This window comes from Podarcis erhardii (genome assembly GCF_964252035.2).
Source record: "Podarcis erhardii genome assembly, chromosome: 5".
Taxonomy (NCBI): Eukaryota; Metazoa; Chordata; class Lepidosauria; order Squamata; family Lacertidae; genus Podarcis; species Podarcis erhardii.
In genome coordinates this window covers 50,464,156-50,491,385 of record NC_138509.1, presented here as the reverse complement: position 1 = coordinate 50,491,385, position 27,230 = coordinate 50,464,156, and the positions used below count along the sequence as shown (strand labels likewise).

At 40.9% G+C, this 27,230-nt stretch overlaps 1 protein-coding gene across 3 annotated transcripts in view; it reads left to right on the top strand.

Moving 5' to 3' along the window:
- The first annotated feature begins 801 nt into the window (after positions 1-801).
- Positions 802-27,230, top strand: part of ATRNL1 (attractin like 1) — a 514,893-nt gene continuing 488,464 nt past the window's right edge. The window contains exon 1 of one of the 3 annotated variants that reach the window (XM_081863641.1): positions 802-2,585. In XM_081863641.1, coding sequence (XP_081719767.1) covers positions 2,281-2,585 — 305 coding nt within the window. In that variant the 5' untranslated portion in view covers positions 802-2,280. The remainder of the gene's footprint in view (positions 2,586-27,230) is intronic. The other 2 variants (XM_081863643.1, XM_081863642.1) reach the window with 2 other exon arrangements.

The window sequence follows — 27,230 nt, the reverse complement described above, 5'->3', positions numbered from 1 at the left end:
TATCTGATTCAGGTCCCATTCTCAGGTAAGCATACAAAAGATTTAATATGGATTACATTTGACCAGGAAATCCGTGCAAAATCTGCCTGCTGATATGCAGATTGTTGAAATGTCAAAAGAAGTCAGTAGAAAATAACACATTTTAGAACAGTATTTAAAAAGTGCTGAGTCAACAAATATCAAAATGCTTGACCTGTATATATAAATGCTTACATCCTTTGTTTAGAGTAAATGTTTGTAACTTCTGAGAGTGTAGTTTTAAAAGTGTGTGTAGCTCTTGAAAGTACTCTGGTGGTTTTCTTCAGAAAAAGAATTGCAAGAGATCCTAGAACTGTCCTTTTGTGGAGCGGCTACTGTGCCTTCACGTAGCATCTTCACAGCAGGTAGACATTCAAAAGTTGAAGCCTACCCTGACATGAAGATATAGCAATGACGTGTGCAAACTCCACCCATTGAATGCAGCTGTTGAAGGCTCCCATTGGGAGCAGTACCGGGGGGGGGGGGAGTAAATGCAAAGTACACTCAAGTCAACCAGACTAATAATAATAATAATAATCATTCTGGTGCTGCTGTTTCTCATCCTGTTTTTGTTTTAATTTTATTACCCTGAGTCACTGCGCTGGCAAAATATTTCTGAGAAAGCTCCCAGCCTTGCCTCTCCCCACCCCCACCCCCTTTGTGTGCCTGCGTATGAGAAGTTCAGGAACTTGTTTTCTCCCTTGTTGGAAAAGATGACACGCTCTTCCGATCTTCCATGTGGAAAAGCGGCGGCTCCCGCCCCCCTCCCGACCAAGTAGCGGTTTCTCTCTCCCTCTCTCTCGTGTCACGCTCCAAAGTGATGCAATGGAGCAATGCGCTGCGCCTTTAAGGGCGCTTCGCTGCTGCACATGCTCAGCTCTTCTTTGTGTGGTAGTTTCTCGGCACGACTCCCCTGCAAAGCTGTAGGGGAGGCTGAAGCAGCAGCAGCAGCAGCAGCAGCAGCAGGAGGGGAAACAGATACACACGGCGTTGCAATCCTTTCTGCTGCCTCCAAAAAGGCGGCGGGGTGACGCTCCTGCCCTTCCCGAGGCTTCCTTCTGGGGCGGCTGGGACAGGAACTTTCGGAGAGGGCGGGGGGGGGGAAGAGGGAGGGAACCTGCCGCCAGCAGAAGCCTCTGCGCCGCCTCTTTCCCTTCACTTCCAGCTGGGAGCGGGGCTCGGAGCCCCCCAAACCCTTTTTCGGCGCAGTTGCTTCAGCAACGAGTGGCCTGAGGCGGCGGGGACGGAGCCGCGGGGAATTCCTGCTTTCTCCCGCGCTGGCTGAGGAGGGGCCTGGCAGTCCAGAGAGAGAGGGACGGCTCTGCACAGACCCGGCGGAACGGGAGGGGGGGGGAAGGAAGAGGAGGGATTCAGCCCCAGCGAGCCGCCCGCCTCGGAAAAAAGCAGATTACCAATTAGCCTTTTAAAAATGGCTGCTTCCAAACTGTCAGCTGGGACAGGAGGAGAGGGCTTTTAACTAAGCAAGCGCGCGCCCCTCGCCCCATCTCGGCGGGGACGGACGGGCGGGCGAGGAACTCGGGGCCCACTTGGGGCGGGAGGCTCTGAGGGGATCCTGAGGGCGCTTCTCTCAGCCGCCCGCCCGCCTGTGGGAGGAAGAAGCATCCCTTCCACGGCCGTCCTTGCCCGGCTGTTGCTGCTTAAAGAGGGCGAGCTACAAAGGAGACTGAGAAGGGGGGGTGCGGAGAGAGGGAGATATATATATTGGGGGGCGGCCGGCGGTGGAGGAGCAGCAGCAGCGTTACCCTGGGTGGGTTGAACGGGGGGGCATGTCGTGAGGGGAAGCGACAAGGTCAGGAAGGAGTCCATGGAAGACGGAGGCAATGAGCCCTGAGGACGACGAGGAAGAAGAGGCGGGAAGGCTGCTGCTGCTGCTGCTGCTGGTGGCGTCGTTTCACCTGAGGGATAAACGGGAGGTGTTGTGAGGAGCCTGTGGACAGACGGAGGGGGAAGCAGGGCTTGGCGGTCTCCCTTACTTCGCACTATAGACCGAATTAACCAGTTCTCTTCAGGACACATTTTCCCCATCGGTCTCTTGTTTTGTGCTGCTTTTTTGAGGAGGGGGCACGCAGTCTTTGCTCCTCCTCATCTCCGCGTTCAACTCGCTCTCTCCCTGACCTGGGTGATGTTCCTGGAGCGGCGGGGCTTGTTTTCCTCCTCGTCAGACCTGCACAAGGAACTGGGTTAATCTCGCTTCCCGGCCCGCCTCCCCCCCCCCCGCGCACCGGGTCCCGGCTCTTGCGGATGTGCTCTGTGGCAAAGATGCTGGATCCTTTGGGTAAAGTCCTGCGCAGGATAGGAGGCCCTCCTGTGATCTCTGGTGCCTGGAGACCTTTTTCTTGCTCCTCCTGCTGCTTCGCTACCCTTCTGGATATGCACAATTGGCTGCTTTTCTATGGATTACTGTACCTGGTGCTGTATGCCCAAGTCTCCCAGTCCAAGCCTTGCGAGAGGACCTCCTGCTTCTCGGGCCGATGTCTGAATTCTACCTGCATCTGTGACCAAGGCTGGGTAGGAGACCAGTGCCAGCACTGCCAAGGCAGGTTCAAGTAAGTTTCACCATCTTCTGGTCATACTCTTTCCCCTCACCCCCTTTTTCCTTTTCTTGCTGTTATGTTTTATACCCAAAGTGTCTTTGCAGAAGTACAAAAACTAAAGCCGTCTTCCAAGAATCCCTAGAGCATCCTGTGCTTGCTTTTAATGAGAAGACAAGGAGGAATCTGATAGGGACTTTCCCTTTGATATGATCATGAGAGCGATAATTCTATCTCCCTGAAAAAAGAGAGAAAAAGTTACGGTAATTCTTAAGGTCTTTCCTTCAAAGCAAAGGTGTTTATTCCATTTAATGTTCCTCTCCCCCAATACTGTTCATCCAAGTTCTCTCACAAAGGTGTAATATATTAATCTACACCTAACCCTGTTTAAATGCGTTTCACTCATTATCAAACTAGCCAGCTTTCTCTGAAGGTTATAGTAATCCCCAGTAATTTAAGAAACCTCGTCTGTTAAAGCTGAATGAGTGAGTCATAGACAGCAAAAGAGGATTGAAAATAGTGGTTTGGATGTGTGGTGCAAACTAAGGACTGTGTGCTGTGGATATAAGTTGTAGTAGCTTGTTCATTTATATGAAACATGCTTAAAAAGAGGAACCTGTGCAGTTTTGTGGCTAGAGTTATGGAGTAAAGGTTAGTAATGCAAGGATTTCATCCCACTTCTGCTACTGATCTGAGCAGTTACTGATCTGAGCAGTTACATTGTGCAGGTTCATTTGCTTCTGCATGCTTTCTTTTTCTGCAGTGTGTAAAAGTGGGAATCAATATTTACCTTTGTGCACTTAATTGAGATTTATAATTTAAGATAATTTTAACAGCTAGGTGTTAAAATAAGGCAATATGTGTGTATTTACACACACAATTTCTGGGCAGCTGGGAAAACCAGACATTAAAACAGCTCATCTGATAAGAGAGCTGGCTAGAATCCATATTTTACAGGAGTACAGTTTTTTGCTCATGCTCATTTTTATTGATGTACGTGGTGAGCTACTTGCTTGCTTGAGAAAGAAACATTCTGCAGAAAATGGGGGGGCATCAACTTTAATGGAGTATTTGTAAGAGTGAAAGTGGTTACTTAAGCAAGTTCATATTTTGATGACCAAGTTCTTGTTTGTCTTGTAACAATCCACAAAACAAGTTTTTCTTACTATGTAGTTCCACTCAGAAAGTCTGCATTTAGGGATTAGAATGTGATTCCTTAGTTAATTTTATCTGAGTGTCAACTGCATTCTATTTTATACCTTAGTCTAAGTCTCTGATAATTTAAGACAAGTAAAATTTCCAGATGATAATGTCTCCCTTAGCTAATGTCTACAAAAATCAGTACCTCCAGTAATGATACTATAATAGGGGGATTTTCTTGGTTGTTTAGTATTAAAGGATTTATTCTTTGTCACACACACAATATTTGCATGAGGAAAGTGAAACTGACAGAGAGAACATTACCTAAAGCTTGCTTGTAGAATATTGTAATGCTTTTTCCAAGTTAGCGTTGGGAATATTTAGCTGAATGTTCAAGGTATCTCCATTAGCAGAAGAGTGTTTTAATGAGGAAAACTTGAGGACTTCTGGTAAAGTATAAAAATAAACTTGCAAGTTTTTGTTTTATCTCTGTGTTGAATGACTTTGAACGTGTTATTGATGTCATTATTGTTCTATAAATGAAAAATAGGTTTGGGATTCTGTAAATGCTGTAAAGTTAATCTGAAAAAGAAGGGTTATAATGCACCTTTACTGTAGTATTGAAGTATTTTTTTGATATAAGATACATCTGTTTCTGTATCTGAAGCATAGCAGAACAAACCACATACCTGATAAAGTATCTCACAAGACTTGAAGTTCAATTTATTTAAAATATTTATCAATTGACTTTCCTCTAAAGGGGCTCAGGGCAATGTACAACAAACATATAAGCATAACTGCATAAACAGTAAAACCATAATCTTAAAAATAGATATTTACAACACCTTAAAGCACTGTTTCAAATGTAGTTACTGAGGATTAAATACTCCATGGTTATTCTACAAAAATAAAAATGTTTCAGTTGATGTCTGCAGAGTGAGAGTGACAATTCCAGAGTTAGAGTTCCACCACAGAGTAGGCCCTTCAATGCAAATTGTCTCCTCAAAATCTGATTGGGACTGTGTAGGGGAGCGGGCGGTGGGAATCCATTATGAAACTAATAAATCTTAAGCTTCAGGGCCCCTAATCCCAGACGGACCCCAGAAGCGACTTTAGTCCGCATTGCTTTAAAATGTTGTGTCTGTTAGACCCAGTTTAAATCACATGACTCAGATTGATTTTTTAAAATGTATATATTTCAACAATTCCAGGTTTGTGAGTCAGTAGCTCAGTACTTTGTAAAAGTGTGTTGATCTGTCATGGAACAACCCCAGTGAAGAAGATAATAGACCTAGTTGCTGGTTGTGAAGGGGCCTACATGGCGGTTCAAGCTTCAGGCTCCCAAAAATGTAGGTCCGCTACTGGGACTGTGGGTAGAGCTCTCCCTTGCCAGTCTTAAACTTAGTTGGCTGGTAATGGAGAAGGCACTCTTACATACTGTATATTTGGGTCCTGATCCATTGAGGGCTGTATAAACCATTTCTTATACTTTGAAGTAGGCCCAGTAGCACACAAGAATCCCAAACAGATATATTATCAGATATATTATAAACTATATAAGGCACAGTTCTTACACTCTAAACCATGGGTAGGCAAACTAAGGCCTGTGGGCCAGATCAGGCCCAATTGCATTCTGGATCCGTCCCGCGGACGGTCCGGGAATTGCCATGTGGATCGCCATCGCATGCTTTCTTCCCCTCTCCCTCCCTCACATGGTGGCGGCGGCGCCTCCTCCCTCCCTCCTGGCTTCTCCCTGCCCTGCCTAGAGGAGGAAGGGGGCAGGGTTTTGTTGGGGCCAGCTGCAGCAGCGCTCAAGCAGCCGCCATTTTAAGCAGCCCCTCTCTGGAGCCCTTTTGTGCACTGCTCATCATCCCACCTTCACCAGCCCCGGCCGCTTGCAAGACACAGGTAAGCAGCCACCAGGGCTCGTGGTGCTCTTGCATCATTTCCCTCCGCCTCCAAATATAGTCCAGCTCCCACAAGGTCTGAGGGACAGTGGACTGGCCCTCTGCTGAAAAAGTTTGCTTACCCCTGCCCTAAACTCAGCTCCCATTGCCGGGGTTGGTTAATTTAAAATATGACAGAGAAAAAGCCAAATTTGAAACATGGTTTAATTTTTGTACTTCAGGTATTTCCCAGATTGGATCATATGGCTTGATATAAGTTGTTATAAATTAAGGCTTTTGCTTTTAATATATTAGCATTGCATTCAGTTTTCTTTCTAAAACATCCTTTGTTTGTGTGTGTTTAAAAGGCTTAATCGTATAATTTATATAAAAGAGCCCTAACTTACATTGTTTTGAAGTGTTAATGTGTTAATTTTCAATGATGTTAAAAATATATTAATTTAATTTGTAAAGGTTTGTGTTTCTTGTATGATCTGTAAAAGAATTCAGTAAAATAAGACTCTTGTTCTTTCTTGATTCCTATCTTATATGACGTGTACTAAGAGGATATGCAGCAAGCTTAACTCATTGTGTAATGAGTGATTGGCATTAGCAAATGCTGCTGGTATTGACACCAGGGCAGTATCAGTTTAGGCAATTTGGGTGTTAATCTCATGTGAGATTTCCTCTCCATTCCTGAAAAACAATAACTTAGCAGGCAGACATCAGAAATGATTGATCAATCTTGGTAAGCATGTGTCAAAGTTAATTGACTGATTCCATGGTAACATAGCATTTCCTCTATAGGGAATTTGTTAAGATTGTAAGATTATTCTTTAAATGCTGTTCAGGGATGGATAAAGGATGAGGAAGAAACAACTGGGGGTCAACTTGATTTTTTACCATAAAAATAAGCATATCTCTATTAAACTATTAGGCTTCCAGCCTCTTGTTTTTTCACAGCCAAAGGTCAAATGAAATTAACCTTTCCAAAACAGAATTAGCATTAGCATAGCACACAAATTGCAGGGAGAGAACCCTCCATTGGGCAGTACCTTTATTGGCACAAACCAAGATGTCACAAAAGTATTATGTACAAGTTTTTGAATTCCCAAGAACTCTTTCTTAGGCAAACTGTGACATAAAAAAGGAGTTTGTGGCATTTTGACTGGTTACAATAAAGATATTGCCCATCTGTGGATTATGAAGTTTACTCTTATGGACTAACACAGCTACACGTGTGTGTGTGTGTGTGTGTGCATGATAAAAGAAAGGCTTTAAAGGGATTTTGAAGAACATAGACATAGCAAACATACTATATATATTATATGCAGGTGTCTTTATTGCGTCTGATGAACTATCAAGATTTTCTGATATTAACTAAATAATATTGTTGTTCCCTACTTTTGCTGCTGTTGCTTAGATCAGTGGTTCTCCGTGTGTGAAGCAAGGAAAAGCAGAACAATATAAGCTGTGTTTAGGGTGGGTGAAATCTCCTCCATGATCTCTCCATGTAAAACTTGCTTAGAAGTGGAAAGCAAAAGGTTCCTTTTCCCATCGGTTTAGTATAAGCTATTTTCTATCTGGCATGTTGAAATCTTGTGTCAGGCAGCAGCAATTTTTAGTTCATGTTTTCTCTAACATGCCTAAGGACCTCATTCTTCCTGCTATTATCAGCTTGCCCTGAGGCCACTGCAGTTCCAAGTACTAGGAAATATACAAGAATAATGGGAGACAAGTTAAAATTACAAATTCTTGAAGAATACTCATTATAGCAACATGAAAACCAATGCAATAAAATGGTAACAGCCTACTTACCGGTATTAAAAGCATCAAGTGAGAAGGTGATAGAAACATGGATGCACATAGGTATAATGGAAACTAAAGCAAGCTATTAGACTCAGTGAGTACCCCTGGCCGCTGTCGCCCCATGATACCCGAGTCAATACAGGCCTGTAAATAAGTGCCTTGCCATTAATCAAGCACAATTTTTATCACCCAAGTTGGATAACTGCGAAGGATGCAACACCTGCTTAGAGTTAAAAAGCATGCCTGCACCCATGGGCATAGCCAAGATTTTTGTTGGGGGAGGGGCAGGCTTTTGTAGGGGGAGGGAGAATCTTAGTTAAGTATTTTTATTTATTTATGGGGGCAGTTGCCCCCCCCGGCCCCCTTTGGCTACGCCCATGTCTGTGCCTTGCACCTTGGCACCAAACCCTAAGGTGCCCAACTTACCTTTCATGGTGTGAGAGCCACACAGAACTCCCATTAGCTGTTCCACTGGAACTGGTCACTCCTGCAAGAACCCTTTTAGGATCTGAAAAACACTGAACTCCATATCTGTTCTGCAATAGTTTGTTCCAGTGGCAACTTTATGACACTGTCTGCCTTAGTCTTCCAAGATTTCATAGCTCTACTGGCATAAACTCCAGTTCCTTCCAGGCCATTAGGGTACACTCCTGAAAATGTGTCATCTGGTTCTGTGACAACACATTGGCAGTGCCATGCTGAGTTCTAAAACATAGTGAGCAAGATAGATCAAACTGAAAAGGAGACAACAGAGCACAAAGGTCCCAACTTGAACCTACTTGAACCTTTATCAACCCAGTTCTAGGACAATATAGCAGAACACAATTTGTCCTGGAAAATAACCTCAAAGCCAGGTAACCCAACTGCAACGAAGTTCCTTTTCCAGCAACAAATCTTGTCTCCAAAAGGAAATACTATTGTGCTTGTACCTTTTTATTTTATTTTATCAGACAGACAAGTCTAGCTTCATGTCCATGGAAACCTGGATTCTCTTGTGAGGTTAACTGAGGTCCTCCATTGCATCACAAAATCTATGCAAGAGGGCTTGACCAAGAGCTATAGCTTGACAGGCAGAGTTAAGGTGGCCGCTGATTTCTGCAGGTTCTGAAGCATTAACTGATGTATCCTTCCCACAGAAATGGCCCCAAGCCTAAGCTTTGCCAGCAGGAAGACAGGTGGTAGTACTGGTGAAGGGAATCCAATTCAATACCTAGTAAGGTAATCACCAAGCAGGGACCTCTGTCTTTTCTTCTGCCACTGGCACTCCCAATTCAGCAGGCAGATAGCAAACTCCTGTATCAAAAGCCAGCACCAGCTTTTTACTACTTTTCCATTCCGATTTCCCTCTCCCTCCAGTTTTGAGCTGCCGGCAAATGTGCTATAATACTGTTTAGCAACATTAAACTGAGTGCACACTATCAAGCTTACCTAAGAACAGAAGATCTGTTGGTACTTTATCCCAGTAATTTGTTTTATTCTGTTTACTACATTTCCCCAGTATTGCCAGTATCCCTGAGTTTCACCAGATACATCTGAAATCAGCTTGATTTCAAATGTACATCTCCAGCACAGAGCCATAGGAAGTTGAAAACCTATATAGTTATCTATCCTTGACTTTTATTTGATTACATGGTGATTTCCTCTATAATTTATGGAGTCATATTAGAACATTGAAAATTATTGGCCTTTAAAAACCTTTTAAAGAAGTTGAAACTAGAAACTGGCATATGCCTCAGTGAAACCATGTAGAAATGTTATTTTAGCTATGTCCAAATATTTGTGGAAGAAGCTTTACTGATGGTTTTAAGGAAGATACTATTATCTTCCAGATCTTAGTGTGCTTTTACTTTAAAATGACTGCCCTTCCCCCTGAAGCTAATACAGTAGTCAACTGATCTGTCATGCTTATATGAAGATTCTTGTCATGTGTTATAATGGCTATAACGCTCAAGTGAGCTTAACATTGATAAAATATTAATGCCCAGGTACAGTTCTAGTCACATGTGATTATGCATGACTAGTTGCACAACGATGGGAATGCACATTCAGATGTACATCTCAATGCACATGTGATTGAAAGTAATGCAGCATGCATGGGCAACCATCAGCTGCATGTGTATAGGCATCTTGATTTACACCTTCACTTCCAGCTTCAACAAGTAAGCAGAAGCCCATTTCCACATGTGGCTATTAGGAATGAATTCAGCTGAATTGGATGTATAATATGAAACAGAGGTGGTGATTAGTATTTTCAGATATTTATTAGCATTTGACAGAGCCATGCTTGCAGTTCTGAGTAAGATCCATTATCTCCTGAATTGACAAATTGGCTCTCAAATTGGAATTTCATGGCAAGGTCCTGAGCCCCACCCCCTTTCTTAGATAATGAAACACATGGACACCAAAATTTTGGGTTAATGGGATAAATAAGGCCACAACTTTATTGGTTACAGATGTGAGTGGTATTGGCTTAGGCCAGGGATGTCCAACAGGTCAATGGGGATCAACTGGTCGATCCCCAGGAGGTTGCAGTCAATCGCTGTTGATCGCAGACTCATTTTCCTTTGCTTTTGCCTAAGAGCACCTGGCCTGGCCCCCTCTCCCCTGCCTGGATTTTCTCCTGATCTCTGTAACGGAAGACAGAGTTTTTGCTGTGAGGCAAAATGCTCCCACAGCACTGTCTTTTTGGTAATTAACCCCCTCCCCCTTAAAAGTACCCCCCCAATGTAACCCCCCCAAAATGGGCATAAAACGGGGGAGTTCCCACCCCTTAAAAAGCTCAACAACTTTGACCTGAACACAAAAAAGGGGAGTAGATCACTGCCAGTAAGTAAATCTCGGTCCCTCTGGAGTTGGCCACCCCTGGCTTAGGCATCGGAAACGAACAGACTATATCTGACTCCTGCCCGTCATGCAGGTGTCAGCAAGGGTCAACCACCAGTAGGGGGAGCCCTGTTGATGTACATCAACTGCGAGCTTCCCCAGGGTCCCCAATGAGGTCGTGGCATGGCCCTAGCCCATACCCTGGCTTTGGACAGGATCCACACCCCAGGATCCCTTTATCGGAATACCCTTAAAGAGGAGGGACAGCTGAAGGCCACAACCTCCCCTCCCATAAAACAGATTTACCAATGCCTAACCGCCAAACCTTAAAAGTTGTGACGATTGCTACAAGGCAGGTGAAAACCACATGACTGGTGCCAGTTTGTAAAGTGGGAAAATTCCTACCTGGCCCCCTCAGCAGGGGACCAACCGTAGTCCATAGCAAGGCCAAGATGGTGAACGCATGAAAATAGAGCGGGAGGGTGTGAGATCCAATGCAGGAGGAGAAAGGAGACAGAGCCCTGGCTGCACGGGGTTTAAATCAGGTAAGCCACACCCCCAGTCACCCGATTGGTTGGCTGTGGGGTGTGACGAGGCCGGGAATCCCAATGACGCGGAAGGCATCGCCACGCCCCCCTGATGTACACGGGGAGAGCTCGTGGCCAGCCTGCAACTCCGCCCCCTGGGAAGTAGAGCGGTTTTGCTAAAGTAATTCTATCAAATAGTTTGAGGACTATTAGAAACTTTGTATAGTGTGTGTTTGTGTGTCTGTCATGTCTCTTTACGATATGTGCCTGTGATAGAAACTCCCCACCTCTCCCTGGGTGTGATTCCATCCAAAGTTTAGTGGGGACTAGTTGAAACTTTAGTTTTACCCAAATAGCAAGTTCTAACTTCCATGTTGAGTTGTTTATCTGCTGTTTACAAATAAATACATCTATTGAAGTTTCCCTAACTCCTGTTGCTTCCTAGTATTCGCGCAGACATATTGCAAGTTGTCCTCACATAGTGATTACCCTTTCCAACCCACTGGAAGCTACAGTTTCCATTCTCTCTTTTTGCTGTCCTCAGGTGCTGCTCTGTAGTTTCTTGGTCCTTAATACGATGCACAATGAAGATTCATTCATTCACTTATTCATTTCTTGTAAAAAAACAAATCTCAAAGCAATTTTGAAAAAGGTAAAACAATAAAAGCAATATTAAAGCAAATTAAAATTACCTCAACTTTCTAAGCATCTGGGTAGGCTTGTCTAAACAAAAATGTTCTTTGCAGGTGCCAAAAAGAGAACAGTGAAGGTGTCTGCTTGATATCAATAGGCAGGGAGTTCCAAAGTGTAGGTGCTACTACGCTAAACAACTGGGCTCTTAAAATGCAGAATGGGTATTGTGCGGGAGCTGTAGGAGTGCCAGTTCTGCTGGATCAAAGTGGTTGAGTGGGCACATGTGGGGTAAGGCGATCTCTTAGATCTCTGAGCACAGGTTTCTTATGCTGACCAGGCTCACTCCTGGTTAGACCACAATTTCTCATACATATATAGTACAAGTATTTTATCTGACCAATCCAATACCTTCAATCTACAGTGTGCTCTGGTTGCAAGTGGTTTTAATAGAAATGCATACTATGTTAAATATCTGCAAAGGAAATAGCCCACCTTGCAGATGAGAGTAACTGCACTTTATATTGCTATCTGGTTAGTGTTTTTTTCTTCTGGAAAGTGTGGAAAATTAATATTTCTGCATTCTCCAAATCCCTGCCTGCCTGCAGAAAGGACTGCAGAGATATGTATATTTTAATGGTTTAATAAGATTGGTACTGCTTATGAAGGATGATAGTATTTACTATTTGCTAAGTTGTTCAATAATTTTATCTCAGTGTGCAGTATTTATTTAGCTTTCAGTTTAACTTGCTAATAGCCTGTTAAATTTCTAAATGCAGATTTATTTGGGAGTTATACAATAAATTCTAATTTTACAAGTAAAATATAGAATACTGAGGAGACCAGGGAAAATGTTAAAACCTGAATCGCTTGTGAATGACTTGTTTAAATTTTGACCTAATTCTGAGGGAGCATGCACTGGCCTACTTCTTCTCTTACTGAAAGTGTACTTCTGCAATATGCTGATTCTTTGTGACATGATAAACAAACCTAAAAGCAATTTAGGAAACATTAACATTTTAAAAGTTATACTATTTTTAAAATAAATTCTCCATGGGTCAGGAACATATAGACTTCATAACAGAAAACACAAATTATAAACCCAGTATCATGATATGGGCTTCAAACTGGATTTGGATTATATATTGATATATTGCCCAGCCTTAATAGGATGCTCCTGCATTTATAAATTTATAAATAATGGAAGCATTTTAGACCATTGCTTTCCTGAAGCTTTTAGTTTGTTTTAGCAGTGTAGCCCATGGCCTTATTGCTGTTTATCAATTCATCAATTGTTTATTAAATCTATATCAATCTGTGGCAGTGCAATGGATTATTAAATTAGAATACCATTGAGAGTCAGGCCACAGCAGTTATAGTTCACAATGTATTAATAAAGCCTATAAACAATTATAATACACCATCAACACATTGGACAAAAGATTCCTGCATTGCAGGGTATTGGACTAGATGACCCTCATGGTCCCTTCCAACTCTACAGTTCTATGGCAAGTAGTGATGGGGTGGGGGCAGAATTAAATTCAGTACTCATTTCAGGATGAACTTAACTAATTCACACTTTCTGAAACAATTTGAGAGCCAAAACTCAGTTATACTTTGAAATACATACCCAAATTTTGTGATGCAGTTTTCTAACCAATGTCTGCCTGTCTCTCTCTCTCTCTGTCTCTCTCTCTCTCTCTCTCTCTCTGTGTGTGTGTGTGTACATATATATATATGAATATGAGGAATGTGCATAAAAATGAATGTATTCATTTAAATAACATACAAAAATCATTATCTTAGAGGGAATGGCTTGTGGAAATGTGTTCATTAGTCAGAATTGCATAGAAACATGCGCTTATTAGAAGTTAGCCCTGAAATGCTGACAAATTTTAAGGATTTTTTTTTTAATGGCAAATTGCTACAGAAGTGTGGAGAACTGAATTTTAGAATGGAAAAATAAGAAATTGGGAGAACTGAAACTGAAAGACTCACTCATTCCTAATGGCAAGAAACAGGATTACTTAGTTCAATGGAATATTGAAAGAAACGGAACCAAAAAACCTTAGTCAAAACAAAACAAATTCCTTCCAGTAGCACCTTAAAGACCAACTAAGTCAGTTCTTGGTATGAGCTTTCGTGTGCATGCACACTTCTTCAGATACCAAAACAAATTCCTTCCAGTAGCACCTTAAAGACCAACTAAGTCAGTTCTTGGTATGAGCTTTCGTGTGCATGCACACTTCTTCAGATACCAAAACAAATTCCTTCCAGTAGCACCTTAAAGACCAACTAAGTCAGTTCTTGGTATGAGCTTTCGTGTGCATGCACACTTCTTCAGATACTAAAAAACCTTAGTTTGCATAAAAAAGAAAAGACACCTCTTAGCATTCACCCAGCATATTGGAAGTATAGGAAGACCCTCCATGTGTTGTGGTGGTGGTGGGGACACACACACCTGTTTTTTGGATCTGTGTGTATGGGTAGAGTGAACGATTTACTGAGCACTCAAATTCTAGGCATTTTTCACATCCTTTGCAGAATGTATATGTTCCAGAAAGGCAGAATATGAAGGATCATTTGAGGCTCACAGATTGAACTGTATCCTGAACTGAACATTATGGTGTCATTAGCCCAAACATCACTTTTCTTGTTGAGACTTATGCCCTCAGCAGAGATAAGAAAATACATACTGGATGCTTGCCCGGAGCTTCTGGAGCTCCTTTGTGTCTTATTTACACTCAACTAAAACTGCATACAGCATTCTTAGCCTATGATGCCAAACTGAAATAGTTGAGGGGAGGAAAATAGGTCAGTTAACATTCCTCAAGTAACATTTCCAGTCATGCTTTGTTTCTAGCATGTTTCTTCCAATGGAGAAATCAGGTGATATTTCATTCATGGTAGTATAATTTCTTTTTTTTGTCCTAAATACCAGTGACGGATGAAAAATCAATGACTTGAAGGCATGCAGTATTAAGCAGTAATTGGCTTGCAGGAGCCCTTTATTTCATTCTGGGTATGTGGTGGATCTGTGATGATGGAGAGGCAAACTGAGTGGTTCAAGGTGTGGGACTGGATGGGATATTCCCTTCTGGCCCTTCCCAACTTTGTGGTTCTCGTTTTCACTTATTTTGTGTCTCCTCCTGTGTGGCTTGTATGACTATAAGCATATTGCTTCAAGTGCAGGATTTACAGAGGGCAGAAACAAAGTTTACAGACACATCACACATTTAGCATATTATTTTCCTTATATAACCAATCTTTAGACCATAGCCTAGCCTATTTTTCTACAATGATAAGCCCACTGAGGATGGAACTTTGCTGTCTGAAGCTAGTCCACCTCTCCCTTAAGATCTTGAGGGGTGTACGGTTCAATTTTCATGGATGATTCATCAGGAACTAATACACAGCTGTGTAGTGATGTGGTGAGATGTAATATATAAGAGCACAATTTAATGCTGGTCAATGAGGCACTTCTTCCTACAAGCCAGGAGCATTGGGACTACATCTCAATTTTACTTCCTCCTGTTCCAGGAGTTTCAAGGTCTAAATGGAGGACAGCTGTACAAGTTTGTTGTTGTTTGATTTTTATGGCTGCCCATAAATAAATAAAAGGATTAAGCTCTTGGACAACCTTATGTTGAACCTGCTTTTACTGGTTGGTTTGTATCTCTGGAGTTTTATATAAAACAAAGAAGACATACATATATAACAAGGAGCTGCAACAAAATGTTGCAGTCCGGAGTGCTGCTCCTGAGCATTCTTACTTTCTGACTGACAGCTTCTGCAAAACACTACTAAACCTTAGGTTACAGGCTACAGACACAGCCAAAGGGTGCATAACTAAAAAAAAAAAAAGTATTGAAAATTTTATTTGATGTCATTTTATCCTGAAACACAGTCTGGAGAACAGTTTGAATGACAGTGTTTTTTATTTGGGATAAGTTGTCTGTTTTTAGCAACTTATCAAATATTATCAATATTATCAAATTGGTCAAAGCCAATTTGGCAATATTGGCTGCTTTCATTAAAAAGTAAAGACTTGTTTATTATTATAGTACTTTACTTGTTAAAGTGTGTGTGTGTGTGTGTATTGGCCAATCTCACTATGTTTTATAAAACACATTTGTTAGGCTTGTTTATGCAGACCAAAGCCGACAGACATAAGACTTCCTAATCTCATTCTGTCTTGAAATATTACATGCATAGTAGTTAATCTTAGTATCCTTTATTTTACTAGTCTGATCACTTTAAGAATGAGTATATAAAATTGATATGCATAGTATTTTAATCTTATCAATGCCTTAATTTCTAATTTAAAATATTGTTATAACTATGTACAGAATCTGGGACTGCTTAACATTTAGCCCCCAAAATGCTGCAAGAAATTACTGTATTTTTCCGTGTATAAGACTATTTTCCCCTAAATTTTTGAAGTTTAAAATAAGGGGTCGTCTTATATGCAGATAGTGCATAGTGCATTTTCTTAATTTTGAGTCCCCCAAAATCTTATACACAGAAAAATACGGTATATATTTGTCTCAGCATCTGGAGAATGCATTTAATGATGCTGTTTCAGTTAATATGTGTCAATACGAAAAAGTAACTTTTATAATTCCCCCACCCTGATTCTTAAAACACACACACAAACCAATTCCGTAAGGGTAACATTACTATCTGCTTCTAAGGCTGCTTCTAAGTATTCTTATGGACAATTGTATACAGTTCTTACGCTGATTGTTCATAATTTAACTGCAATTATAGTATGGATGAAAGGCAGCGAGAAAAATTTTTTTTGTTTACCATCAGTAGCCAGGCTGTTTGCTGCAACTTTTGTGTCCATTGAAAGCATGATACACACATGCACACACACTCTTCTTCAAGTCGCTGGGATATAATACTTGAAAATATTTGTGTGCTGCAATGGAAGCCTCCAAAGTGATTACAGAGTTAGTTAGTTGCCAAAGGGAGTGGTCGTGACATGTGTTTAGATCTGGAAAACAGCTTTCACATGAACAAATGTCAGAATTGGTTGCTGATCATGGACCGTCACTCTGAATTGGCCATTTGGGAAGCAAATATCTGTCTTGGACAAATTTTGTTGCAAATGTATAGTTTGTGAGGTAAGAAACAGCAGTTGTGAAATATATTTTGTGTGTGTGTGTGTGTGTGTGTGTGTTAGAAGTGATTAGCAAATAATATTGTGTTTCATTCTTCTGGATGGTTCTACTCTCTCTCCATAGGGGCATTTAAAGTAGTATACACATCTGATTCAGAAGAAATTTCTTTCTTTTTTTTTCTTGGAAGGTAGTTTTGCAAGCTAGTCTGAAACAGCAAATATTTGGGCGTGATGGTGGGATGCAGCTTTCTAGATTAATAATAATAATAATAATAATAATAATAATAGTAGTAGTGCTGGACCTCAGTGTCTGGGTAGAACGATGAGGGTGGAGACCAATGCACGCTGCCACCAGATTTTATTCATAGTATTGTTTCAAGTCTGCAGTTGCCTACTATCTACTTTGTTTGTTATCTTGCTCACATAGATGAAATGTGGAAAAATTGTTGAAATAAAGACAGGAGATGTACTGCAGAGAGACGCCCATGCTCCTCCTATGTGGTTTTTAAAAAGAAGACTGTAAGATGTAGCTATGCGCTGCTGTAGGAGAATAGTAGTGTACAGCTAAGGAGAAGGATAACTATCCAATTGGCTAGTCCTAAGAATGACAATTCAGACTGAGAACTGATCCTGTTGAAATATCAGGTTGTTGGTATTTATACACTATACCAGTGTTTCCCAACCTTGGGTCTCCAGCTGCTGTTGGACTACAATTCCCATCATCCCTGACCATTGGTCTTGCTAGCAAGGGATGATGGGAGTTGTAGTCCAAAAACAGCTGGAGACCCAAGGTTGGGAAACACTGCACTATACAATCAAAGCACATTGCTTTCAGAAAGAATCCTGGGAACTGTACTCCCAAGCTGCAATTATTATATTCCCAGCACACTTTACAATTAAAATTAAACAATCCATTAAGTACAGTTTCCAGGATTCCTCACATAAAGTAATGTGCTTTAAATGTATTGTGTGTACATAGCCATTGTCTCCCTTCTTGGTTTAAAAAAATACCGTATTTTTCGCTATATAAGATGCACTTTTTCCCTCCTAAAAAGTAAGGGGAAATGTGTGTGCGTCTTATGGAGTGAATGCAGGCTGTGCGGCTAAGCCAGAAGCTAGGACAGCGAGAGGGATCGCTGCTCAGCACTCCCTCCTGCTGTTCTAGCTTCGCCGTGCGAAGCCTCTTCAGGGCACGGGGAGCCTTCATCCCATTGCCCTGAGGAGGCTTCGCGCGGCTATCCCTGGCTTTTCCGGGAGGTGGGGGGAGGGACAGGGGCTGCCCTCTGTTCCTTCCCCCACCTCCTGGAAAAGCCCGCAAGAGCCGCACTCCCTTTAAAGAGCTGCGCGGAGTGTGTGTGCGGCTCTTGGGGGCTTTTCCCTGAGGAAAGAGAAGCCTGCAAGCGCCGCACATGCGCTCCTCGCAGCTCATGAAAGGGAGCGCTGAGCAGAGCCTGAGATGCATACAGGCTCTGCTCAGCGCTCCCTTTAAAGAATCCCCCCCCTTGCATTCCCCCTCTAAAAACTAGGTGTGTCTTATGGTCAGGTGTCTTATGGTATGGAGCGAAAAATACGGTAGATAATTGATGGCAGGAATCACTGTCCTAGGAACAGAAATATTGAAGGCTAGAATCTCAAGGGAGGTGGGGGAACTTCTCTGATCTCTGGGCTGTATGAACAAACTGTATGTACTGGTGTGTCAAGTCCCACCACAGCACGCGTGGGAAACCTCTAAGAGTTCGTGTGCTTCTGCTTATAATCCCGATTCCATATTTGTCTGCCTATTTCCCCTTGATTCTTCTTTGAAAGGGAGTGATAGCTGTCATAACTTACCTACATGAATGCTCCTAATGTTGCTGTTTAGACAGTTCTTAACCTTAATTCAAATATACATTTTATTCCAGTATTTCTTCATAATTTATATTTTTTGTGATAGGTTTATATTCACTGTACTAGACAACTTCTGTAAAAACCGAATAAATCTGCTGTGATAGGCAGGAGGGTAACATGTCAAATAAAAATAAACTCTTGGAACTTGCTGGATATATGTAGTAAAATAGAAATTGCTACAGGAAAACCATCACTTGTGTATGAGAAAGGTAGCTGTCAGACGCTGAGAGTGTTCTGCTTTGTATCACTTTAAGGTCTCCATCTTTGAGGAGGCTTTATGTGTACCTATATGATTGTGTGTTTTATCCAATAAGCTGATGGTATAGAGGCATCTGACCAAGGGACAGGGCTGAGGCTGGTCAACAGACTCTTGGGCTGTTATTGTTGGGTTGTTGTTGTTGTTAATATTATTATTATATCTTATTATTATATTTTTAGTTACTGTGCTTTACATGGAAATTGTTCAGTTTGGTTGTGTACTATATGTGTGTGTGTGTGTGTGTGTGTGTGTGTGTCTACGTGTCTACTTATGCTACATTTGTAGCATAAGCATTATAGTCATAGCATATCCCATGCATAATATCCCACATGAGACTCTTCATCTCAAGATCATGGGTTAAGCCCCATATTGGGCAAAAGATTCCTGCATTGCAGGGGGTTGGACCAGATGGGAGAGTATCATGGGAGAGTTCCAAACCAGCCTGCTCTGCTAGATTCCTGTTTGCAGTGAGGTGTTTTTTTAAGTGCCAGCAAGAGCAAAAAGGCACAGTACACTGTACCTCCTTTAAAATGGCACAGTACATTGTACCTCCTTATCCAGGTACATGTATAGATTAGCCCAAAGTATGCTGGCAGGAAATAGAAATGTAACCAGGAAAAGGTAATACAGTGACTAGCCACAGAGAAGAGAGCAAATACAGGAGCCAATAAGGCTTGAGCACAGGCTTTATCAGAGTCCAGTATAATAAATTTGTAATAGTGCCCCTCTCCCCTCCCCATGAAGGTGCCTGTGTGTTTTTTTTTTAAAAAAGAATTTACCTTAGGTACATTATATCCTCTTTTCAGCTCCTTCCGTTTCTGTCTTCCTGACTTGCATTTACAGCATAACCAGAGGCAAGATAAAATGACATGTATTAACATAAGTGACAAACGTTTCCAGCTGGTTGAAAAGGTCTCTACCTTAGGTGTGTGTTTTGTATTGTTTTTAAACATATTTGCAATTTCCTTTTCTACTGTTTGAGATACTGTGTGTGTGTGTCCCAAAATAAGTTGTATGCTGGAGGACCATGATAGAAGTAGCATTATGAATGTCTCACAGGGAGTAAGAAATACTTGTGTACAGTTCATGCAGATGCTAATGTTAAGAAAACAAGCAGATGTTTACCAGTTCCTAAACCTCTTACTAGGGCAAATCTGTGCAGCATTGCTTATCCCAATTAGCAGACCATGTCCAAAAGATCTAGCTAAGGGTTTTTCCGTAACAAAACATATCTCAAATATGATTTATTTGGAATGCTGCAAGCTAGCACCTTTTACAGTAGCTTGAACATTGTAAGCACAAGGTTTTTGTTATTAAGAAAAACATTTTCCATAATAGTCATCTTGTAATCTGTTTTAATTTTTGTGTGGCTTTTATTGCATTATAATGGTTGCAATCCGCTTTGATTTTTTTAAATGAATTGCAGTATACAGATATTTTTATAAATAAATGAAGCTTTCCTGAAAGGCTCGCTTCTGTGTGCTGTTGATATAAGCATATGTTCACATGCAAAATTGTAATATGTATTCAAGAGTTGATTTGAAAATAGATTTTTTATTGCCTTTGCCCCAGGTGTTCTTAATTTCCAACTGATATTTTTGCAACATATGAAGAATGCGGGTCAAATAGAAAGGAGAGACTAATCTGTGTTCTCAAAAGCCATTAGAGCAGGGGTCAGCAAACTTTTTCAGCAGGGGACCAGTTCACTGTCCCTCAGACCTTGTGGGGGGCCGGACTATATTTTGAAAAAAAAATAATAATGAACGAATTTCTATGCCCCACAAATAACCCAGAGATGCATTTTAAATAGAAGCACACATTCTACTCATGTAAAAACACCAGGCACGCAGGTGCCACAGATAATCCAGAGATGCATTTTAAATGAAAGGACACATTCTACTCATGTAAAATCACGCTGATTCCTGGACTGTTCGCAGGCCGGACTTAGAAGGCGATTGGGCCAGATCCAGCCCCCGGGCCTTAGTTTGCCTACCCATGCATTAGAGTTCTGTGGCTAGCCCTTCCTTCCTTCCTTCCTTCCTTCCTTCCTTCCTTCCTTCCTTCCTTCCTTCCTTCCATTTGATGTTATGGCAGGATAATCTGATGTGCCTTAAGACATGCACAGTTCTCTTTATGTCCCTAAGTGGGTTATTGAGATTGGAATCCATCTAAAACTAGAATCAAAATGCCATGCAAAGTGAGTTTAATTTTGCTTGAGCTAGCCATACCACATGAATGGATTTGCCCTGCAGCTGGGAGCCACCTCTCAGTGAAGTTTAATGTAGTCACCATTCACTAGTTGACACATCTGTTTCATCCCATAGACACTTTATTTTAGAAAGCTTCCTTAAAATATTTGAGATCTTGGAAATAAAGAATTGCTGTTTCGACTTTTTTATGATGCTACAATAGGGTTTTTTTTTCTGACAGAGCTTTGTTGCTTGAATATATAATGAAGTTATGAACCTAGGTTTTGCATGTGTCGGTTGCTATGAAACCAATCATTATTTTACAAGTAGAACACTGATTCTCACAAATCTAGCTCCTCTTCCTATTACATTCTGAAGTAGCAAAAATTAAATAGCTTTTCTGGTTAGCTAATACCCAAAATGAAAAGAACAATAGAAAAAAAGAATTCTGTTCACTTTCAGCTTTTAACAGCTGATCTGTTGTTCAATCAATATATAATCTCTCTCTCTCTCCTTCTATACAGACCGGATAATTTATTGATCAGATAATTTATTGGTTTTAGCATTTTCATGTTACATATTTTCCACAGTTTTCACCGCTCATGTAGAAAAAATGCTGGTTAGGCCCCACACTGTGTTTTAGGTTGGACTGCGGGCTTTGCAGCCTAGGGTGTGGAATCCTTTTGATATTTGCTCTTTTGTGTATACACATATTACATATGTATGGTGTTAACATTGCCTTGGCATGTAACAGCCTATTTGGGTAGCTGTCGCTATTGCTGGAATGATGTGTGGCTTAGTGATGAAGGTGCATGTTGTTGATCAGATATGCTTCCAAGTCTTTGTTCAGTGGTCTGAAATATTCAAATTATGGGGAGAAAGGTAGGGAGTCATTTGTGAATCTTGCCCTATGACTTCTGCCTTTAATTGAATCATGCCCCACTCCTGGTACCTTCTGTAAAAAAACAAAAACAACAACTGCTAAGGGTGCCATCACAAAAAGTAAGGGGCCTGGGGCTCCTCTGGTCTCCATCTTGTAATCTGAGCTCCAGTTGTTCGCTTCCAACTTTCTTTTATTGACAAAATGGTACTTTCTGTTGCAATCTGCAATAATTTGACAAATTACTTTGAAACTGTGCCCATTCTAACTAAAGTGAGTTCATGGCTAATGCCAGTGTTATCTATTTCTGGTTTCTAACATGTCACCTAGAAATTGTATGGGTCTGCTTCCATTTCTATAAAGAACGAGTAAGAAAATGTATTCGTTTTTGCATTGAATCATGTGATGTTTTGCTACCCCATTATGAGATTTAGCAGTAGAAGTTACAAATAGCGATTTAACATTGAATCTGCATGAAATAAGTCTAAACGTTGCTCTCCTATTTGTATGGTAATTTATAGCTGTAATTTACATAGATCTATAATTTTGTGGTATCTCAATGAAAGCGTTTGATTCTGCAAGATTCTTGACTTCCTACTTAAGCAAAATAAATCAAAACCTGACTTTTATGGAGCAAGTACCTCTTGCTAAAATAGCAAGATTAAATCTGCAGTTAGTTCAAATGAATAGTTTTTGACTTTCAGGGTGAACTATATTATTCGAATCCAAGAACTCAGTAAAATAAAAACAGCCCCTACGCCTTCATTCAGTTCCTAGGCTGTAATCTATGTTGTATTGGATCAGCACACACAAATATGGCTTAAGAAGGGGCTATTCTGTAAATTGCCCTGATTATTCTGTAAACCGCCCTGAGACCTGTGGGTATAGGGTGGTATATAAATTCTAATTCTAATAATAATTCTAATAATAATAATAATAATAATAATAATAATAATAATAAAATAAAGATACTGACTTTTTCAGTTTTGACAGCTCTGGCCACCTAGGTAAGTAGTGTTTTCAAAGGTTATTGCACCACTTAACTTATTTGGTGAGTGTATGCATGTGCAGGGCTAATTTATTTTAAACTGTCAGTTGAATTTGCATTCAAATATAAGTTTGGATACAGAGTTCTGTGAATGTAATTTTTCTAAAGCAGTGGGGCTTTCTTAGCACCCCTTCCACACTGTAGTTCCCCGTAAATCCTCTCAAGAATGCCGAGGGACCCTCCAGAATGTCATGGCATGTGTCATATGGAGCTGCATTCAAGGATGGGAATTGGTGATAATTAGGCATCCTAACACATAGTATTCTTGTGAATCATGCACTATCAAATACTTCTGGGCAGCAGTCCTAAGCTTTGCAGTATTGTGGTCCCCTGGAGACTGGAACTACTGTACAACATTTGCCTGGTCATGTAAGATATATTATTTGGGTATGCAGTAACTAACTTGTTGGGTATATCTGCAGGGGTGTGGCTGCCTGTGCTGGTGCTAGCTGTGTGTGTGTGTGTGTGTGTGTGTGAGAGAGAGAGAGAGAGAGAGAGAGAGAGAGAGAGAGAGAGAGACTGAAGCATTGTTATGGTTTACAGAAATACTTCATAAATGTAAAAATTTAAAATTATCTCTCTCACACATTTCCCTCCCTTAGTTCCTTCCTATCCTTCTCCTTAACAGAATTCCATATCTCCACCTCAACCTTTTGTCTATGAACTACCAAAAAAGAATCTGGAGGCCATTAGTTTGTTGCATTCCAATCTCTGATATTTCCAAAGTATTTGAAAATTAAGTCCAGATACTTTATCAGGTCTCTTTTGTATTTTTGTTAAAGAAATAGATTATTCTTATACAGACTGTACTGACATTTATATGAACAAGGAGCAACTTGCAGGCTTATGTTTTATCTTCCATCTTGTTGATAGCTACCAGTGCTACTCAAGAAGTAAATACCATATATTCTTTACATAGGAACCAAATTATTTACAAGCCCAATATTGGATGTAGAAAAGAGAAATCATAAATTGTGACTAATTTATCTTATATCATTCAAGACACCACACCTCAATGGAGAATAATGTTACATTACCCACACAAGGTATTAAAATGGCAATGGGAGCCATGCCAATTAAGCTATGCTTTGATGCAGTTTACCCACATTCTTTATTTTCTTACATTTCTATCCCCTCTTCCTTCCATCATGAAAGCCAAGGCAGCATACATGGTGGTCACCCATCCTGGCACTGACCAGGCCCAGATCTGCTTAGCTTCAGCAGAGTGGTATCCTAGCATATATTCATTCAGACTAGCATATATTGTATAAAGGTTGGCACTTCAAGATGTATTCCATAATGTGGCCCTAGGTCTTATGCTTCTAACACCTGGATTTTAACTGATAAATGTCTACTGGTATTTACAATTGAACTTTATAATTGTGGGGATTTTATGCTTGTTACCACATTGGGAGAAAGATCATTTGTTCATGCCATTTCTTCAGCAAAGTGTGGTGTAGTATACTTGTTTAGGTTTAGGGTATTAAGTCAGCTGGGAGCCCTAGTGTAGTTCCCCAAAAGCGACTCCATGCCCCCAAGAAAGGCATGAAATAAGACCACAAAATAAGTATTGTGGTATCTTAGAAATGAATTAAATTTATTATGGAATAAGCTTTTGTGGATTACAAAGAAATACTCAGAGCGTGTGCAGCTCCACAAACAAGCTCAGCAGAAAACAAGTTAAAGTACAAGCAGTGGGAATTTTAATGCTGCTGTTGTATGATGTTTGATGATTTTATGGCTTGTATTTGCTGGTTGGCTTTGTATTTTGAATTCTATAGTTTTATGGTTTACCATGAAATAATAAATAATATCCTTGTGAGCACCAGCAGGAAGCCTAATTTATTTCATGAATAACATACCCAAAGCAGTGCACTTTAGAGGCAGCAGTCTTGCAGAGTGAATGAAATAATGTGGACACAGAGGAAAGATGCACACACTTAGCAGTATTTAAGCAAACGTATCCTACTGTACATACAGTGCATGGACCAGTGTCTTCCACACCCTTTCCTCTGCCTTCAGTGGCAGCTCTATGCTAGCAGCAGCAAGTTGCTCCTCTTTTTGCCGCTGCTCTGGGAGGTCCACTTTCACATGCCAGGTGGAGGTGGCCAGCTGGTTACCAGCATGGCAGTGAAGTCCACAATGACAGGCAGCTACAACAACACACAAGACTGAGGCAGCAGTGAGAGCGAAAGCATAGCATTGGTGCGCTATGCTTTTTGAGCATGGCTGCTGCCTGCAGCCACTTCCTCCTGTATTTGCTTCTGCCCACTCTGCAACAAATGTTTGTGTGTGCCCCATGCATGCTGCCTTGTCCTTAATGATTATGAGAATCAGCTGTGGGGTGTGTGTGTGTGTGTGTGCGCGCGCGCTGACCTCATTGTTGTCATTGATGATGTTGTCAGTGCTGGTTCCCAACCAACCTAGTCATGTGTTGCTTCTGCCAGCAGGGCAAAAGGGCCCTTTGCAGGTATGGCACTGGTTCAGTCCCTCCAATTGAGCCATTATAATCTGGCAATGAGTTGTAGTGGTACTGCACTGTGCAAGGTGGAATAAAGAGAGGTAAAAACTGTGGTTACAAAGATGTTTCTTTTAAAGAAAAATCTGCAAGCAAAGCGATTTCTAACACTTTTATCTAGGAGGTGATGTACATATTCATTATATCATTGAACAGGTAGCTTGAAGTGATGCTTCAGCAGGTGTATCACAATGTAACCTACCATATCTATTGCAGCAGCTTGTCCTAATAGCCCATCACCATTCAGGAACAAACCTCATTACACCTGAAAATGTGCCTAGTGTTCTGTTGCATTATGATTATATTAGTATAGTATTCTTAAGAAGTCTGTAGTTTTTGAGAGATGCCACAGAACCAGTAATCTTTTTAAATCTTTGACATTTTCCTTTTGTAATAAATTTCAAGTTAAGGAGCATCCTGATAGTACTGACTTGAGTAATTTCTGATGCACATTTTAAAATTGATTTTTAAAAGTCAATTATTGGAAGTACTGTGAGTTCACTATGAGGTAGCAGTTTTATTTCCTAGAGTTCATATTATTGCTTTTTTGTTTTTATGTTATTGTTTCTTAGTGTTTTAACATCTTGCAAACTGCCCTGGGATCAATTGAGTAGGTTATGCTGTATATAAATTCCTAAAACATAAAGTTTGCTTACAGCTAGAAGCCATTGGCATTCACCTCAGATTCCTCTGTAAATAGTTGCTTCATACCATTCTCTATAACACTGAAGCAGAATTAACAATAAGCCTTTATAATCTGTGATACCATTCTGCAAGAGATGCTGAAGCAGCCATGCCACACTTTTTATTTTAAAATTATAGCTCAAAGTTATATATTGTTATATTATGCAGATGGAAAGTATTAACCTTCACGATCTTTGAGAGAATATGAGGTTTTAATCCTTGCACAGAAATCATTGTTTGCTTCTAGAAAGTTTGCAAGTGGCATCAGCAGCAAAATGCTGCTGTTATCAACATTCTCTAAGATGAGTGCTCCTATTCTGGTCTCCATTCAGCCTGCAACAGCAGCCTGGGGGAGTTCAGACCTTGGGAGAAGGGGAGTTAAGGAGGAGGGAAGAGAAAGGAACGTCTCCTCGCTCCCTAGCCTTCCCATATAGTGCTAGAAGATTTGGGTTTGTGGCTGCTTGTGAGCTCTATACTGTATAATTTTATTGCTACCCAGAGGGGACTGGTGGATCTGAAGAGTGAGAAAGGGAAAAGGTCTCTTTTCTTATTGTGTCTTATATTTCTCTTAAAGTGCAGGGAGAAGAGGTTTGTGTGTGTTTTTTAAAAAACACTTGATGCATGTTGCCCAACCTATTTTGTTTCCAGTTTCAAAATGCTTCCTATATATACTGTTAGGGGATTTCCGCGTCCACTTCAATATCCCCCCCCCCTTTTAATGACACCTTTATATCATGTATGCCAAATGCTGTCAGGCATTTTTGTCAGGGCCAAACTAAATAAAGTGATACTTGCATAATGTATCCTTGTATGCTGCTGCTGGTAGCTGTTAGCAGGGGAGTTAGAAGTGTTGTGGGAGAAGAGTGCTTTAATCCTTTGCCCCACCACATTTCTGAACTAAACCTCCCCTACATCCATCCACTCCCCCCTGCATTCTACTGAGGAACTGTCCTCCCAATGTGAATAGCTGGTGCAGTGGCCTTCTTTGTGTTGACTCCTTGTTTGATCGTATTTGATCTCTTTTTAACAATCATGTCTTACTTGGCCTATTTGACAGATCTCAATGTTTTGCTTACAAAGTGAAAGGCACTCAGTCACCTGAATTGTGTTAAGAGTGACTGACAGTTATGGGGAAGAGGCAAATTCTCATCAAAAAGTACTTCGCTAGACTAGATTCTAGCACGTTTGGCATTAATTGCTTTGCATTGTCTTAAAGATGGTGTGGTCCTTTATATTATAATGGTTCTATGAAAGC